The sequence below is a fragment of the Myodes glareolus genome, chromosome 15 (assembly GCF_982192425.1).
Source record: "Myodes glareolus chromosome 15, mMyoGla1.1, whole genome shotgun sequence".
Lineage (NCBI taxonomy): Eukaryota > Metazoa > Chordata > Mammalia > Rodentia > Cricetidae > Myodes > Myodes glareolus.
In genome coordinates this window covers 23,410,276-23,425,781 of record NC_142040.1, presented here as the reverse complement: position 1 = coordinate 23,425,781, position 15,506 = coordinate 23,410,276, and the positions used below count along the sequence as shown (strand labels likewise).

The 15,506-nt window shown below is 43.1% G+C and overlaps 1 protein-coding gene across 1 annotated transcript in view; it reads left to right on the top strand.

Moving 5' to 3' along the window:
• The window catches only part of Sv2c (synaptic vesicle glycoprotein 2C), a 195,194-nt gene that overhangs the window by 37,273 nt on the left and 142,415 nt on the right, over positions 1-15,506 (top strand). The window contains exon 2 of the mRNA XM_087896799.1: positions 4,990-5,667. Within this exon, the coding sequence (XP_087752925.1) occupies positions 5,088-5,667 (580 nt within the window). The 5' untranslated portion in view covers positions 4,990-5,087. The remainder of the gene's footprint in view (positions 1-4,989; positions 5,668-15,506) is intronic.

Below are 15,506 nucleotides of genomic sequence, written 5' to 3'. Positions count from 1 at the left end.
CGCAAAATCCAGTATATGCAGAGGAAACAAGTCCCAGTGCCATTGTCAATGGCTTTTCAGAAAGACTCCGGGCCAGCCACATTCAGAGAATCCGGCCACATTCAGAGAATCGGCCTAGGCCCATAACCATACTGATGAATATTTTGCTTATCACCATAGAACCTTCATCTGGCGATGGATGGAGATAGAGACAGAGACCCACATCGGAACACTGGACTTCACTCCCTAGGTCCAAACGAGAAGCAGAAGGAAAGAGAACAAGTCGGGAATTTCACAGTGAAAGAGTTATAGGTGTTAGAGCGATCTGAACAGGATGTCAAACGCATGGGCTCAGTGTGATCCGACCAGCTCCGTGCTCCTGCCTCCGCACAGTCGAAATGCTGGAAGCAGAACTGCTGATTAAGAATCTGGATTGTAGAAATATACCTCTCTGTCTCTCTCTCTCTCTCTTTCTCACTCGTGTGTGTGTGTGTGTGTGTGTGTGTGTGTGTGTGTGTGATTCTGAATTTCCAAATTATTTTCCCAGGATATCTGCTATGAGGTAGTATCTTCTTAAAAAAGGACTTGAAATGGGAGTGGATTTAAGAAGAGTTTTGGGGGAGGGGGCAGAATAAAAAGTGAATATGATCAAAACACAAAATATAAAATTTTCAAAGATTTAATAAAAATATGTTTAAAATTCTTTTCTCCAGTATTTTTATTGTGATAACGTCAGCATAGCATAAAATTTTCCATTTAACCATCTGTAGCTGTACACGCAGACTCTTCCACACCTGTCATCATGGTCTTTCTTCATAACCCTTTATTTTGTAAAAACTGAAACATTTTATGCTTTCAATAACAGCTCTCTATTCCTCTATTCTTCCTGCCTTAGGGAGCTGAGTCCTTTCATAGTAAGTCTCTCTGCACAATCCCTTTATGCCAGGCATTTGCAGAAAGTCTCGATGATGCCCAGGCTACTGGGTGGTGCTGTCTTTTACCAAAGATTCATTTCCACCACACGCTCACAGTTTCGCTAAAAGGTAGTTGATATGGTACTTCACAGGGTGAGCTCTGGAGTGGGCCTGCTCAATTTGATATTTTTCTCTCTTGAGACAAAGGCTTGCTGTGGAACCCATTCTGGCCCGACACTCACTGTGGAGAATAGATTGCTGCTATTATGGGTACCAGTATGCAATGAGAGTACAGTGTGTTTAAATCTATGGGAAGGCACATATGAGAAAGATGCACTGTCGAGCATCTGGAAGACACGTGCAAGTTTTAGAGAGGAGGGGCATCCCAGGAACTGGTTATTGGTAGTGATGATGAGGGAAATACTGAAGGTGGGGACTTTGTGGAGAAACAGAAATGGAGGGGGGTATGTGTGTGTGCATGTGCATGTGTATGTGTGTACATGGGAGTGTATGTGAGTGTGTGTATGGATGTGTAAGTGTGTGTGTGTGTTCACACATGTGTGCTGTGTGCTGTGGGAGCTTGTGTGAAGCAGCTTTAAATCACTATGTGACATTACTAGATATACGCTATTTTGTGAGCCACCAAAAGCAAAAACACACACTCAGCATACACACGCCACGCTTGTCAGAATAACGTTCATCCATATGTAGAGGTTACCCTTTCTCTATTTGTGCAAAATGTGTGTATCATTGAATATATCAGATGTCATTTGATATAAAATTATTTGTTTTAAATATCGCCTTTAAAGATACAGTATCAATCAGCTGTGGGTTCTATGGCTCAACATGATGATCAGGGCATTTACCCAAAACGTGAAGACTGGGATGCTTCCTTGGTGTCAGAGTGTTTGCAGAGATTCCCAGTACTGACAATAGAATACATATGATGGCATGCTCACTGCACTCCCTGCACACTCTTGGCGCTCCCCCACTGTGGTCCAGCTTTCCTCTGCACCTCCTTTTCACCAGCCAGCACCTGCTGCTGCCTTCCAGAGGACTGCACCCTAGGTGATGGATCTGCTTTCCCCTCTGTGCAGAGAACTATGAGTACCCACATTTCAGGGTCACCCTAGGTACCCTTAGCTGACACATGACAGGTGTGGAGGTGTGAAAGGGTGGAACCTTATGCTTCAGTGGGGAACGGCCTATCTTACTCCTGTCTGAGTAAGATAGGGTGTCATCATGAGTCTTTTGGAGAGGTGGGAGTCTGGAGGCTTTGCCGAATCTCCCGCCCTCTTGATCACTACGTGTTATCTAATATCACCATTTTGTCTTTGGAAAGACAGCCACTGTATTGTGCTCGTTTCCGTGGACAAATCAGACTGCACTTGGGAACTGCTATCCATTGAAAACTATCCTTGATGAAACGATATCATTAACAACTCCAACTCCTTTCCTTTTAGAGCCCACAGTATAGTTTGAAGAAGGGGTGGTGAAGCCATGTTAGTACAGGGAGGAAAAGAATAGAATCCGGGCTGGAGCCCTTACCCCCAATGGGAGCACCAGATGAAGTGGATGAGGTGAAGGCACAAGTCTTGGGCTCAGACCCAGCTGAGAGTGAGCCCCAGCTGCTCTGACAAGCCCTATGGTCCTGGACTTATTCATTCCTTTCTGCTTTAGTATTTGCATCTGAAAGATGGAGGCCATAATGCTTCTTTTATAGGACTGAAAGAGTTTGTAAAAATATAAAGGGGGCATAAAATGCTAATACATACCTGGTATAATATGCACTAAACCAACTGAATTTGTTTTGTTTTGTTTCTTTTTCTGTTCCTTTGTATATTTGTAGTGAGTGTATGCGTGTGTGTGTGTGTGTGTGTGTGTGTGTGTGTGTGTGTGAGAGAGAGAGAGAGGGGGGGGGGGAGGGAGAGAGTATGTATGTGAATGTGTGTGTATGTTCACAGGCATATGTGTACCTGCACATGTGGGAGCTTGAAATTCATGTTAGGAGTCTTCCTTGATGAGTCGTCCACGTTCCTCTTTGAAGCAGGGTCTCTTAATCAAATCCAGAGCTGACTGATATGACTCATTTGTCTAGTCAGCATTATCTAGGGCTCTCTGTCCTCCACCTTTGGAGACTGGAGTTACAGGCATGCTGCCTACCCAGAATTTCCATGGGTTCTAGGGATCTCGCAAAAGTCCTTTGCTCATGCAGAAAATACATTCACTGCTGAGCCATCTCCCTAGTCCATTGGTTTTTCAATGAATTTTAATTTTCAGTTGAAGCAGGCAGCGCCTGGCGCACAGTATGTATTATACTCTGTAATCCATTTAGAAATAAAGGATCACTCTCTGCAAACGTGAATGATGTTTTAAGATGGTTGTGAGCCTTGCTTTCGGCCACACCTGGTGAGCAAACTTCACCCTGAGAACTACTGCTTTCAACCCAAGCGTGGCTTTTGTATTTGTTAGCATGACATCACTACAAGTATCTAAGAGGGTGTTGAAGGAAGGGTTTCTTTTAGGAGCAGTCCAGGTGTTGTACTCTGTGGTCAGCTGACCCTGTTGTCCGTGAGTCTGCGATCAGACAGAGAGCAGCGTAGCACCAGTGTGTGGCAGAGCAGAGCTGCTCACCTCCCGCGGGCCAGAAAGCTGATGCAAGAAGGAAAGGAGGACCCTGGCACAAGGCTGCCCCTAAGGAAACAGTGACTACATCTTCCAGATAGGAGCCGCTTGGGAAAGAAGCATCACTTCTAATGTGCCATCAAATTACCATCCACCATCGAATGTCTGCATTCGAGGACAGCAGAGATAAAGCCAGAGGCCTTGCAGGTGGACGTGTGAAGGCCCATCGCCCCGGGCTTTCCTCATCCTGTCGGCTGGGGCGAGCTCTGAAAGGGAAGACCTCCACAAACAAAATACATGTTCTAATTCTGTGATTCCACATAAACTCACTTAATAAGCTGTCAGCTTCCTACAGACACAGCTGCGGTGGGAAGGGAGATGCTTGCACCTATGTGGAGTGCCTTTGGGAGACTTTGGTGGACAGCAAGTGTGGGGGCAGGGAAAATGCATCATGACAGGTGGAATGGCAGTCTGAGAACTGACCAATGAGCTGTTCAGGGCACGGACTGAGAGACGGGGTTTCTTCTAGTCCCCATCCAGCAGTGCCTTCACTGTATAGCTGCATGTCTTATGAGTCTTTACACGTCTGTGTGTCTTGTGAATCAAGACATAGCCTTACAGCTTTTTAAAAAATATTTTTTTAATTCTTGAAGAAATTTTTACAGTGTATTTTGATCATAATCCTTCCCTTTCCCCAGCTCCCCCCAGACTCACCCTCTACCTCCCCACCCACCCACCTTTGTGCCCCCCTTTTAAAAAACTCATCCAATCTGAGTCCTTCATGCCCTGGCCAAATACTCAGGTGTAGGGCCTGTCTTGGAGCATGGCTGTCCCATCAGAGGTCATAATCTTCACTGAAACTGACCCTGCTCCTCCCGGAAGCTATTAATCACTAGTATCTCCTCAGCTAGGAGCAGGACATCCTGCCCACCACCTCTCCCCCGCCCCTGTCTCCATGCTGAGATGTTTTTCTAGCTCCAGCTTGCCCGGGATTCCGGGTTTTATGCATGTTGTCACAACCACTGTGACTTCATTCGTGTCGCTGTCCTGCTCTCTCCGGGATAAAATTTTCTTATCGTCCTCCACCGCCTCTGGCTCTTAAAGCTTCCTACTCTCTCCTCTTCGACGATCTTTGAGTCTTGGAGGAGCCTTGTGAGATGCACTGTTTGTGCTTTAAAAGGTGGAAGGGAATTAGCTTCATCCTCAGTAGAATACCTGCGCAACATTACCCTACGAGCAAAGCTCTTTAAAACAAAAACCTGGGCTAGCTCCTCCAGGGGTGGTTTGCACTTGAGCAAAGAAACAGCATAGTGTGCTCACGTGTGGGTGCAAGCAAAGCAAGAAAAGTGCATTCTGTGCCTTTCTGTGTCTGTCTACTGCAGGGTGGAGCAGTGAAAAGGGGCCAAGAGCTGAGTGGTGGAAAATGAAAGGGAAAGAATAATGAGCATCTCTCCTGGTTCTTCCCGTACAGATCTACTTGGAACCACGGGTGAACAATGCCGTTAGAGCTGAGCTGCTGAACACTCGTGGACACTCCCCTGCTGCACGCTGGCCTTCAGCTGAGACAACATGGAAGACTCCTACAAGGATAGGACCTCACTGATGAAGGGTGCCAAGGACATTGCCAAAGAAGTGAAGAAGCAAACAGTGAAGAAGGTGAGCCAGGCAGTGGACCGGGCCCAGGATGAATACACCCAGCGGTCCTACAGTCGGTTCCAGGACGAAGACGATGACGATGATTACTACCCACCCGGAGAACCCTACAGCGGGGAGGCCAACGATGACGAGGGCTCCAGTGAGGCCACTGAGGGGCATGATGAAGAGGATGAGATCTATGAAGGGGAGTACCAGGGCATCCCCAGCATGAACCAGGGGAAGGACAGCATAGTGTCAGTGGGACAGCCCAAAGGAGAAGAGTACAAGGACCGCCGAGAGCTGGAGTCAGAGCGGAGGGCTGACGAGGAAGAGCTGGCCCAGCAGTATGAGCTGATCATCCAGGAGTGTGGCCATGGTCGTTTCCAGTGGGCCCTTTTCTTTGTCCTGGGCATGGCTCTCATGGCGGATGGTGTGGAGGTGTTTGTGGTGGGCTTCGTGCTACCCAGTGCAGAGACAGACCTCTGCATACCGAACTCAGGATCCGGATGGCTAGGTGAGTGCTTTTTGTCAGGGAGACAGCTCTGAAAATGCTTTTAATTATGGAGCCCAGAGTAAATAACACTCATCTAGAGCACTGCATTTTTTAATGAGACATCTTACAAGTACAAAAAAAAAGAAAAAAGAAAAGAAAAGAAAAGAAAAATTGTGCCATGAGCACCTGTACAGAACCTTACCTGGGTTCTGTAGCTAACTTTTCTGACGATTTCTTCATGTTCTATATATTCATCAATACAACCTATGTGTGAGCACTTTAAAGCAAGTTAGAGAAATGTATTTTAAGCTACTCTAGGAAAAGTCACGTGCCATTTAATGAGAAGGGTGTCACTAATTGATATGTAACTGTTATAAAGTCTACACATGCACATAGCTCTGACATCATTAGCCATACAATCTTATAGGTCACCATTGCGAATACAGCCTTTCATTTACCAACACATTAGTGTATGTCACATGGGTACATGGCAGTATAGACTTGCATTGGTGTCTCCTTTACTGATGTCTAAGGTAAGGCTGGGGTTGTAGTTCAGTGGTAGAGCATTTGCCAAGCACATGAAGAACCTTGGTTTCCATCCCCAGTATCTCTATAGAAAACTCACCTGATAATTTTCTAAATAGAGATTGATTCTATGAAACCTGTGAGTGTTGATTTCAGATATTACATCTAATACCGTCACTTATTTCCAGAACACTGATATCTTTTCCCTTATGATCTATGAGAGTGTTTGCTTGTTTTATTTCTAATTTATTTTCTACATGGAATTTTCTTTTTTTTTTTTTTTTTTTTTTTTTTTTTGTACATTTTATTAAATTATAAAAGTTTCCATTTCCGCCCCCCCCTCCCAACACCCTCCCACTCCCCCTACTCCCCCTCCTCCTCCCTCTTCGTCCCCCAGGGCAGTCAGGGTTTCCTGCCCTGTGGGAAGTTCCAGTTCCTTCCCCCTCCCTCCAGGTCCAGGAAGGTGAGTGTCCAAACAAACTGGATCCCCAAAATCCATTATATGTAGAGGAAACAGGTCCCAATGTCATAGTCAATGGCTTTTCAAAAAGACTTCGGGTCAGCCACAGTCAGAGAATCCGGCCAAATTCGGAGAGTCTGGTTAGATCACGTCCTCGTTCAGTCCCGGTCCAACTGGCCTTGGTAAACTCTCATCAGATCCGTTCCCTTGTATCAGTGGGTGATAGCATCCCTCGCAGTACTGATTTCGTTTTTCATGTTCTTCCTCCATCTGCTCCTCATTTGGACCTCGGGGGGCTCAGTCCGGTGTTGCAATGTGGATCTCCGACTGTATCGCCGTCCTTCGTCAGATGAAGGATCTATGGTGATAAGCAAAATATACATCAGTATGGTCATGGGCCACGGCCGATTCAGGCACCCTCTCCTCTGTCCAGAGAGCAATCTGGGGGATCTCTCCTTGGACCTGGGATCCCATATATAATCAAGTCTCCTGTAAACCCTAAGATGGCTCCCTTAGTTAAAATATAATCTTCCCTGATCCCATATTCATCCTTCCTCCCTCCCCCCCCCCATCCCAGGCCACCAAGCTTTCCCCGTTCTTCCCCTACTCCCTTCTCTCTAACCTTCTCCCCTTCCATCGACCCTCCCTCCCCCCCATGCACCCGAGGTTACCTGGGACTCTTGTCTATTTCCTACCTCCTGGTGGATAGCTAAATAATCTTCATCAGGTTCATCTTCTTAATTAGCTTCTCTAGGATCACGAATAATAGGCTCAAAGACCTTTAATTATGGTTAGAATCCACTTATGAGTGAATACATACCGTGTTCCTCTTTTTGGTTCTGGCTTACCTCACTTAGTAAAGCGTTTTCTATTTCCATCCATTTGCATGCAAAATTCAAGATGTCATTGTTTTTTACCGCTGAGTAAAACTCTAATGTGTATATGTTCCACACCTTTTTTAACCATTCTTCTATTGAGGGGCACCTAGGCTGTTTCCAGGTTCTGGCTATTACAAATAGTGCTGCTATGAACATAGTAGAACAAATGCTTTTGTAGTATGTTCGGGAATCTTTAGGGTATATTCCCAAGAGTGGAATTGCTGGGTCCTGAGGGAGGTTGACTCCCAGTTTCCTGAGAAACCGCCACACTGATTTCCACAGTGGCTGCACGAGTTTGCATTCCCACCAACAATGGATGAGTGTTCCCCTCACCCCACAACCTCTCCAGCATAGGCTATCATTGGTGTTTTTGACTTTAGCTATTCTGACAGGTGTGAGATGGTATCTCAAAGTGGTTTTGATTTGCATTTCCCTGATCGCTAAGGAGGTTGAGCATGACCTTAAGTGTCTTCTGGCCATTCGAAGTTCATCTGTTGTGAATTCTCTGTTAAGTTCAGTACCCCATTTTTTAATTGGGTTAATTAGAGTTTTAGTGCCTAGTTTCTTGAGTTCTTTGTATATTTTGGAGATCAGACCTTTGTCTGATGAGGGGTTGGTGAAGATCTTCTCCCAGTCAGAAGGCAGCCTTTTTGTCCTACTGACAGTGTCCTTTGCTTTACAGAAGCTTCCCAGTTTCAGTAGATCCCATTTATTCATTGTTTCTCTTATTGTCTGTGCTGCTGGGGTCCTACTTAGGAAGAGGCCTCCTGTGCCTAAATCTTGTAGACTACTTCCCACTTTCTCTTCTATCAGGTTCAAAGTGGACGGATTAATGTTGATGTCTTTAATCCATTTGGACTTGATTTTTGTGCATGGTGATAGATATGGATCTACTTTCATTTTTTTACAGGTTGACATCCAGTTATGCCAGCACCATTTGTTAAAGATGCTTTCCTTCTTCCATTGTATACCTTTAGCTCCCTTGTCGAAAATTAGGTGTTCATAAGTTTGTGGGTTAATATCTGGGTCTTCTATTCGATTCCATAGGTCGACTTCTCTGTTCTTATGCCAATACCAAGCTGTTTTCAATACTGTAGCTCTATAATAGAGTTTGAAGTCAGGGATGGTAATGCCTCCAGAAGTTCTTTTATTGTATAAGATTGTTTTGGCTATCCTGGGTTTTTTGTTTTGCCATATAAACTTGATTATTGTTCTCTCAAGGTCTGTGAAGAAGTTTGATGGGATTTTGATGGGGATTGCATTGAATCTATAGATTGCTTTTGGTAGAATTGCCATTTTTACTATGTTGATTCTCCCAATCCAAGAGCAGGGGAGGTCTTTCCATTTTCTGGTATCCTCCTCAATTTCTTTCTTCAAAGACTTAAAGTTTTTGTCAAATAGGTCTTTCACTTCCTTGGTTAGAGTAACCCCAAGATATTTTATGCTATTTGTGGCTATCATGAAAGGTGATGTTTCTCTGATTTCCCTCTCTGCTTCTTTATCCTTTGTGTATAGGAGGGCCACTGATTTTTTGGAGTTGATCTTGTATCCTGCCACGTTACTAAAGGTGTTTATCAGCTGTAGGAGTTCTTTGGTAGAGTTTTTGGGGTCACTTATGTAAACTATCATATCGTCAGCAAATAACGAAAGTTTAACTTCATCCTTTCCAATTCGAATCCCCTTGATCTCCTTATGTTGTCTTATTGCTATTGCTAGAACTTCAAGCACTATATTGAAGAGGTATGGAGAGAGTGGACAGCCTTGTCGCGTTCCTGATTTTAGTGGAAAGGCTTTGAGTTTCTCTCCATTCAGTTTGATGTTAGCTGTCGGCTTGCTGTATATTGCTTTTATTATATTTAGGTATGATCCTTGTATCCCGAGTCTCTCCAACACCTTTATCATAAATGGGTGTTGAATTTTGTCAAATGCTTTTTCAGCATCTAGTGAGATGATCATATGGTTTTTTTCTTTCAGTTTATTTATATGATGGATTACATTGATAGATTTGCGTATGTTGAACCAGCCCTGCATCTCTGGAATGAAGCCGACTTGATCATAATGGATAATTTTTCTCATGTGCTCTTGGATTCGGTTTGCCAGTATTTTATTGAGAATTTTCGCGTCGATGTTCATGAGTGAGATTGGCCTGTAATTCTCTTTCTTGGTTGTGTCTTTGTGTGGTTTTGGTATTAGGGTAACTGTAGCTTCATAAAAGGAGTTAGGCAATGACTCTTCTGTTTCTATATTGTGGAATACGTTAAGGAGTATAGGTATTAGCTCTTCCTGGAAGTTCTGGTAGAATTCTGCATTGAAACCATCTGGTCCTGGGCTTTTTTTGGTAGGGAGATTTTTGATAACAGCTTCTAATTCTTCGCGACTAACAGGTCTATTTAGATTGTTCACCTGTTCTTGGTTAAACTTTGGTATATGGTACTTATCTAAAAAAATGTCCATTTCTTTTACATTTTCCAACTTTGTGGCATATAAACTTTCATAGTAAGATCTAATGATTCTCTGAATTTCCTCTGTGTCTGTGGTTATGTCCCCCTTTTCATTTCTGATCTTATTAATTTGCATGTTCTCTCTCTGCCGTTTGATTAACTTGGCTAGGGGTTTGTCAATCTTGTTGATTTTCTCCAAGAACCAGCTTTTTGATTCATTGATTCTTTGGATTGTTTTCTGTGTTTCTATTTTGTTGATTTCAGCCCTCAGTTTGATTATTTCCAGTCTTCTAGACCTCCTGGGTGAATCAGCTTCTTTTTTTTCTAGATCTTTCAAGTGTGCTGTTAAGTCTCCAATGTGTGCTTTCTCAGCTTTCTTTAATTGGGCACTTAGTGCTATGAACTTTCCTCTTAGCACTGCTTTCATAGTGTCCCATAGGTTTGAGTATGTTGTGTCTTTGTTTTCATTAAATTCAAGGAAGAGTTTAATTTCTTTCTTTATTTCTTCCTTGACCCAGGGGTGATTTAGTAGTTGACTGTTCAGTTTCCATGAGTTTGTTGGCTTCCTGGGGGGAGCATTGTTGTTGAATTCTAATTTTAGTCCATGGTGATCTGACAAGACACAGGTGGTTACTAATATTTTTTTGTATCTGTGGAAGTTTGCTTTGTTACCGAGTATGTGGTCAATTTTCGAGAAGGTTCCATGAGCTGCAGAGAAAAAGGTATATTCTTTCCTATTTGGGTGGAGTGTTCTATAGATGTCTGTTAAGTCCATTTGATTCAATACCTCCAATAGATCTCTCAATTCTCTGTTTGGTTTCTGTCTGATTGACCTGTCCATTGGTGAGAGAGGAGTGTTGAAGTCTCCTACTATTAGCGTGTGTGGTTTGATGACTGCCTTGAGTTCTAGGAGAGTTTCTTTTACATATGTGGGTGCCTTTACATTAGGGGCATAGATATTCAGGATTGAGACTTCTTCCTGATGAGTTGTTCCTGTTATGAGTATGAAATGTCCATCTCCACCTCTTCTGATTGATTTTAGTTTGAAGTCGATTTTGTTAGATATTAGAATGGCCACACCCGCTTGTTTCTTAGGTCCATTTGCTTGGAAAACCTTTTCCCAACCCTTTACCCTGAGTAGGTGTCTGTCTTTGTGTTTGAGGTGTGTTTCTTGTAAACAGCAGATTGTTGGATCCTGTTTTCGTATCCAATCTCTAAGTCTGTGCCTCTTTATAGGTGAATTGAGTCCATTGATATTAAGAGATATTAATGACCATTGGTTGTTGACTCCAGTCATTTTTTTTTTTGAGGGGTAATAGAGTGTATGAGTTTTCCTTCTTTGAATTGTGCTAGTGAAGGGTCGCTAGATGTCTGAATTATTGTAGTCAGTGTTGGCATTGTTGGATTCCTTGGGATGTAATTTTCCTTCTAGTATTCTCTGTAAGGCTGGATTAGTAGTTACGTATTGTTTAAATTTGTTTTTATCTTGGAATATTTTGTTTTCTCCGTTGATAGTGAACGAAAGCTTGGCTGGGTAAAATAGTCTGGGCTTGCATCCATGGTCCCTTAATTTCTGCAGTACCTCTATCCAGGACCTTCTGGCTTTCATGGTTTCTATAGAGAAGTCTGGTGTAAGTCTGATAGGTTTACCTTTATAGGTTACTTGACCTTTTTCCTTTGCAGCTCTTAATATCCTTTCTTTAATCTGACTGCTTTGTGTTTTGATTATTATATGGCGAGGGGTTGTTTTTTTCTGATCCAACCTATTCGGTGTTCTGTATGCTTCTTGCACCTTCATAGGAATATCCCTCTTTAGGATGGGAAAGTTTTCTTCTATAATTTTGTTGAATATATCTTCTGGACCTTTGATATGCAATTCTTCTCCTTCTTCTACTCCTATTATTCTTAGATTTGGTTTTTTTATTATGTCCCATATTTCCTGAATGTTTTGTGATGAGAATTTGTTGGATTTGCTGTTTTCTTTGGTCAGGGCGTTTATTTTCTCTATGGTGTCTTCATAATCTGAGATTCGTTCTTCTATCTCTTGTATTCTATTGGTTAAGCTTGATTCTGTAGTCTCCGTTCGTTTACCTACATTTTCCATATCCAGTCGGCCCTCGGCTTGTGTTTTCCTCACTGCCTCCATTTCAGTTTTCAATTCTTGAACTGATTCCATTACCTGTTTGATTGCTTTTTCTTGGTTTCCCAGGGTATCATTTACGAATTTACTCATTTCTTCAACCTTTTTGTTATATTTGTCTTCCATATCTTTACTCATTTCTTCCATCTTTCTGTTAAATTTGTCTTCTATTTCTTTAAGTGAGTTATTCATACCCTGTTTAAGAGACTCTATTGCTTTCATAATGACACTGTTTTCCACTTCTTCCGGAATAGGGCGTTCCAGTCCTTCTGTCGTAAGATCGTTGGGATCTGGTGTTTTCATGTTGTTTTTCAGGTTGTTGGAGGAATTCTTGCCTTGGCGCCTGCCCATCTCTTCCTTCAGATGCTCTCCGATGGCTCTTCCCTCCGCTGGGTCTTCTTCTACTGGATTAGTGTCCCTTGCTATCCAGGAATCACTTTGCCTGCAGTCTTAGCTTGCTGCAGGCCGGCTATCAGAACACCGGGACTCCCGTCCCTTTGCACTCACCGCCTCCACCCCGGCTGAGATGGAGGAATTTAAGCCCCGAAAAAGGGAGAGAGGAGGGGAGGGGTGCAAGGCCGAAAGCTGGGATGGCGTAGCAGGAGAGAGGGATTAGCTGGGGGAAGCTGCCCCTATGGAGCAGCCGGGGAGATAAGGATGGCGGGAATACCGTGGGTACCTAACCGGGCTAGTATGGCGGTCAACACACTCACCCCCTCCACAGGATCAGAGCCCCTCGCTGTCCAGAAGTCTCCGTGCCTGCGGTCTTAGCTTGCTGCAGGCCGGCTATCAGAACACCGGGACTCCCGTCCCTTTGCACTCACCGCCTCCACCCCGGCTGAGATGGAGGAATTTAAGCCCCGAAAAAGGGAGAGAGGAGGGGAGGGGTGCAAGGCCGAAAGCTGGGATGGCGTAGCAGGAGAGAGCTACATGGAATTTTCTGTAGGTGATTTTAAATTTGTTTTCGGGGTTTGCATCTTCATTTCTAAACGAGACAAACTTCATTCTCTAATATGATTTTAAAACTGACTTCAAATGCTATTAATAATTCAATTTTATGTGCTGAGATATGACTTCTGTAAGGTAACTAGACAACAGATTCGGGTTTTATATTCAGTTCACCATACACAGAAGGATCTTTTGTGGAGAGGAAGTTTATTCTCTTGAGGTAAGCTGGAGGAGCAGACATACACAGTTTAAGGGCCCATATCAACTACTTGATACACTAAATCAGAAGAATTTTCAAACTCCTCTTAGGAATTCTGCCTCAGCACTGGAGAGAGGGCTCAGTCATTAAGATCACTGGCTGCTCTTCTGAAGGTCCTGAGTTCAATTCCCAGTAACCACATGGTGGCTCACAACATTCTATAGTAGGATCTGATGCCCCTTTCTGGCATAAAGTCATACATGTAAATGGAGCACTCATATCTGCACAAAATAAATAAATCTTTACAAAAAATAAAGAAAAAGAACTTTTGTCTCAAAGAACATATTTGTATTGATGAAAATTTTACACAATTCAGAATCTATACACAATCAGAATACTGCTGTCTGTATTTCCAGTAGACTTCTATAAACTAAACGTGAGAAACTGAGAACATAATTGTTTATTAGATAATATCATAATCATTGATGCAAAGAAATTGTGTGTGGCTAGATGTCATTTCCTAGCTCTCTCTCTCTGGCACCACAAGAGAAAATCACAAAGAAGAGGTTTATTTAATTCCTTTAAAGAGTTTTATTCTTTAAATTAGCTTGTGTGTGTGTGTGTGTGTGTGTGTGTGTGTGAGAGAGAGAGAGAGAGAGAGAGAGAGAGAGAATATTTATTTCTCCTGTGTAAATCGAAGCACTGGGTCCACGAAAGCAGACTGTGAAGGGGCACAGGTGGGAACTGGTGAATAACTTGCCTATCTTTGCTGATAGACTCAAGTGTGTGTTCAGCCATCAAAAGGCAGACCTCACCGTGCATCAGAGGAGAAAGCTTAGCTAGTCATCAAATTGATTTTTCTCGCCAGATCTCTTGTATCTGATACTGTGTTTTGATTTTGCTGGTTTTCTTTTCCTTTGGTAGGCAGGTATATCGGCATGAGCCTGACTGGTCAGGAATTTTCGAGATTTGCCAAAGGATGTATCAGTAGGATGTTTCAAATTAGAGCCCAAGACTTGTATCCGCGTCAGTACTTAATCACTGAAGTCTTAAATTTGGAAGGAAACCCTACTCAAGCTATAGCACCAGTTTTTATATTGGAGATTTTTCAGGAAAGCCCACACCAGACTTGCCCTTCTTCCTTTTTCTCATGCACAACATTGCATAGGGTTCCCATGCCAGTCTGTCACAGAAGCCAGCACCCGATGATGACACACATCTGCAGGTGGCATTGGCAAGTGCAGATAGCATGGCGGACAAAGAGGCTCCTGGATTGTTTCATCTGTCTGTGAATGCTGCCCTTCAGTGACTTGGATTTCCGCCCTCAGGAGGACTTGTTTTCACACAAGGGTGTGAGTCCCTAACAGAAACTGGTCTTTATGGTTCCATGGCTCTGTCTTCCAGACTTGCATTTCAATTATTTTGCCATTGTAATTTCACTCATAATTGCGGTCTAACAGAGTCTCTTTAGACAAGCATTTAAATTGTTTTGCCATTTTCATTTCATCGGCTAATGGCTTTGTAATATAATTACCACGCTAAGTCATAGCAAGGGGATCAAAACCAGAAAAGAAAGATGCATGACCCATGCTTGGTGGCATTTTGTGGATATGGATTTGCAAAATAAATTTTCATTTGCTACAAAGCATCATGTCAGTATTCTCAAAGAAAACCAGGTACAAAATATGACCCAGTTTATGTTTTAATTATTTATGGGGTTGATTCTCTTTTGTGTTTGCCCAAAGATCGGCTTAGGGTAACTCAGGCATACTGTGTGTACATTTGTCTGTGTGCACAGATAACATTGTTAATTGGACTGGAAGAAGGGAGTGTAAATATTTAATTATCTAATGAGTCATTTCTTGAAGGAGTAAACGTTGTCCTTTAAGGTAATTCACCCCCTGTTGCTAAAGTCAATTTATTGAACATTTATGGTATGCGAAGCAGAGTGACATCATTGGGAATATAGGAGAAAAACAGAAAGGAAGACAGAGAGATGGGGAGAGGGAGAAGATTTATCTACCCTCAGAAACTAGAGTCTAGAAAGGAGAAGCGGACGTGTCTGCAGATTCTCAGGACAAGGAAGCAAGTGTCAGCAGCCAAAAGAGAAACAAGGCAAACTCCTTACAGGGCAGGAGCCTGAGAAAAGTCATAAAGGGAAGATGGGCGCAGATAAGGCAGGCACACTCATTAGGGGGCAGGATCCTGAGTAAAGACTAAAGAGAAGATGGGCACTAGGCCAGGGGCAGTCAGCAAGGATTAACTCATT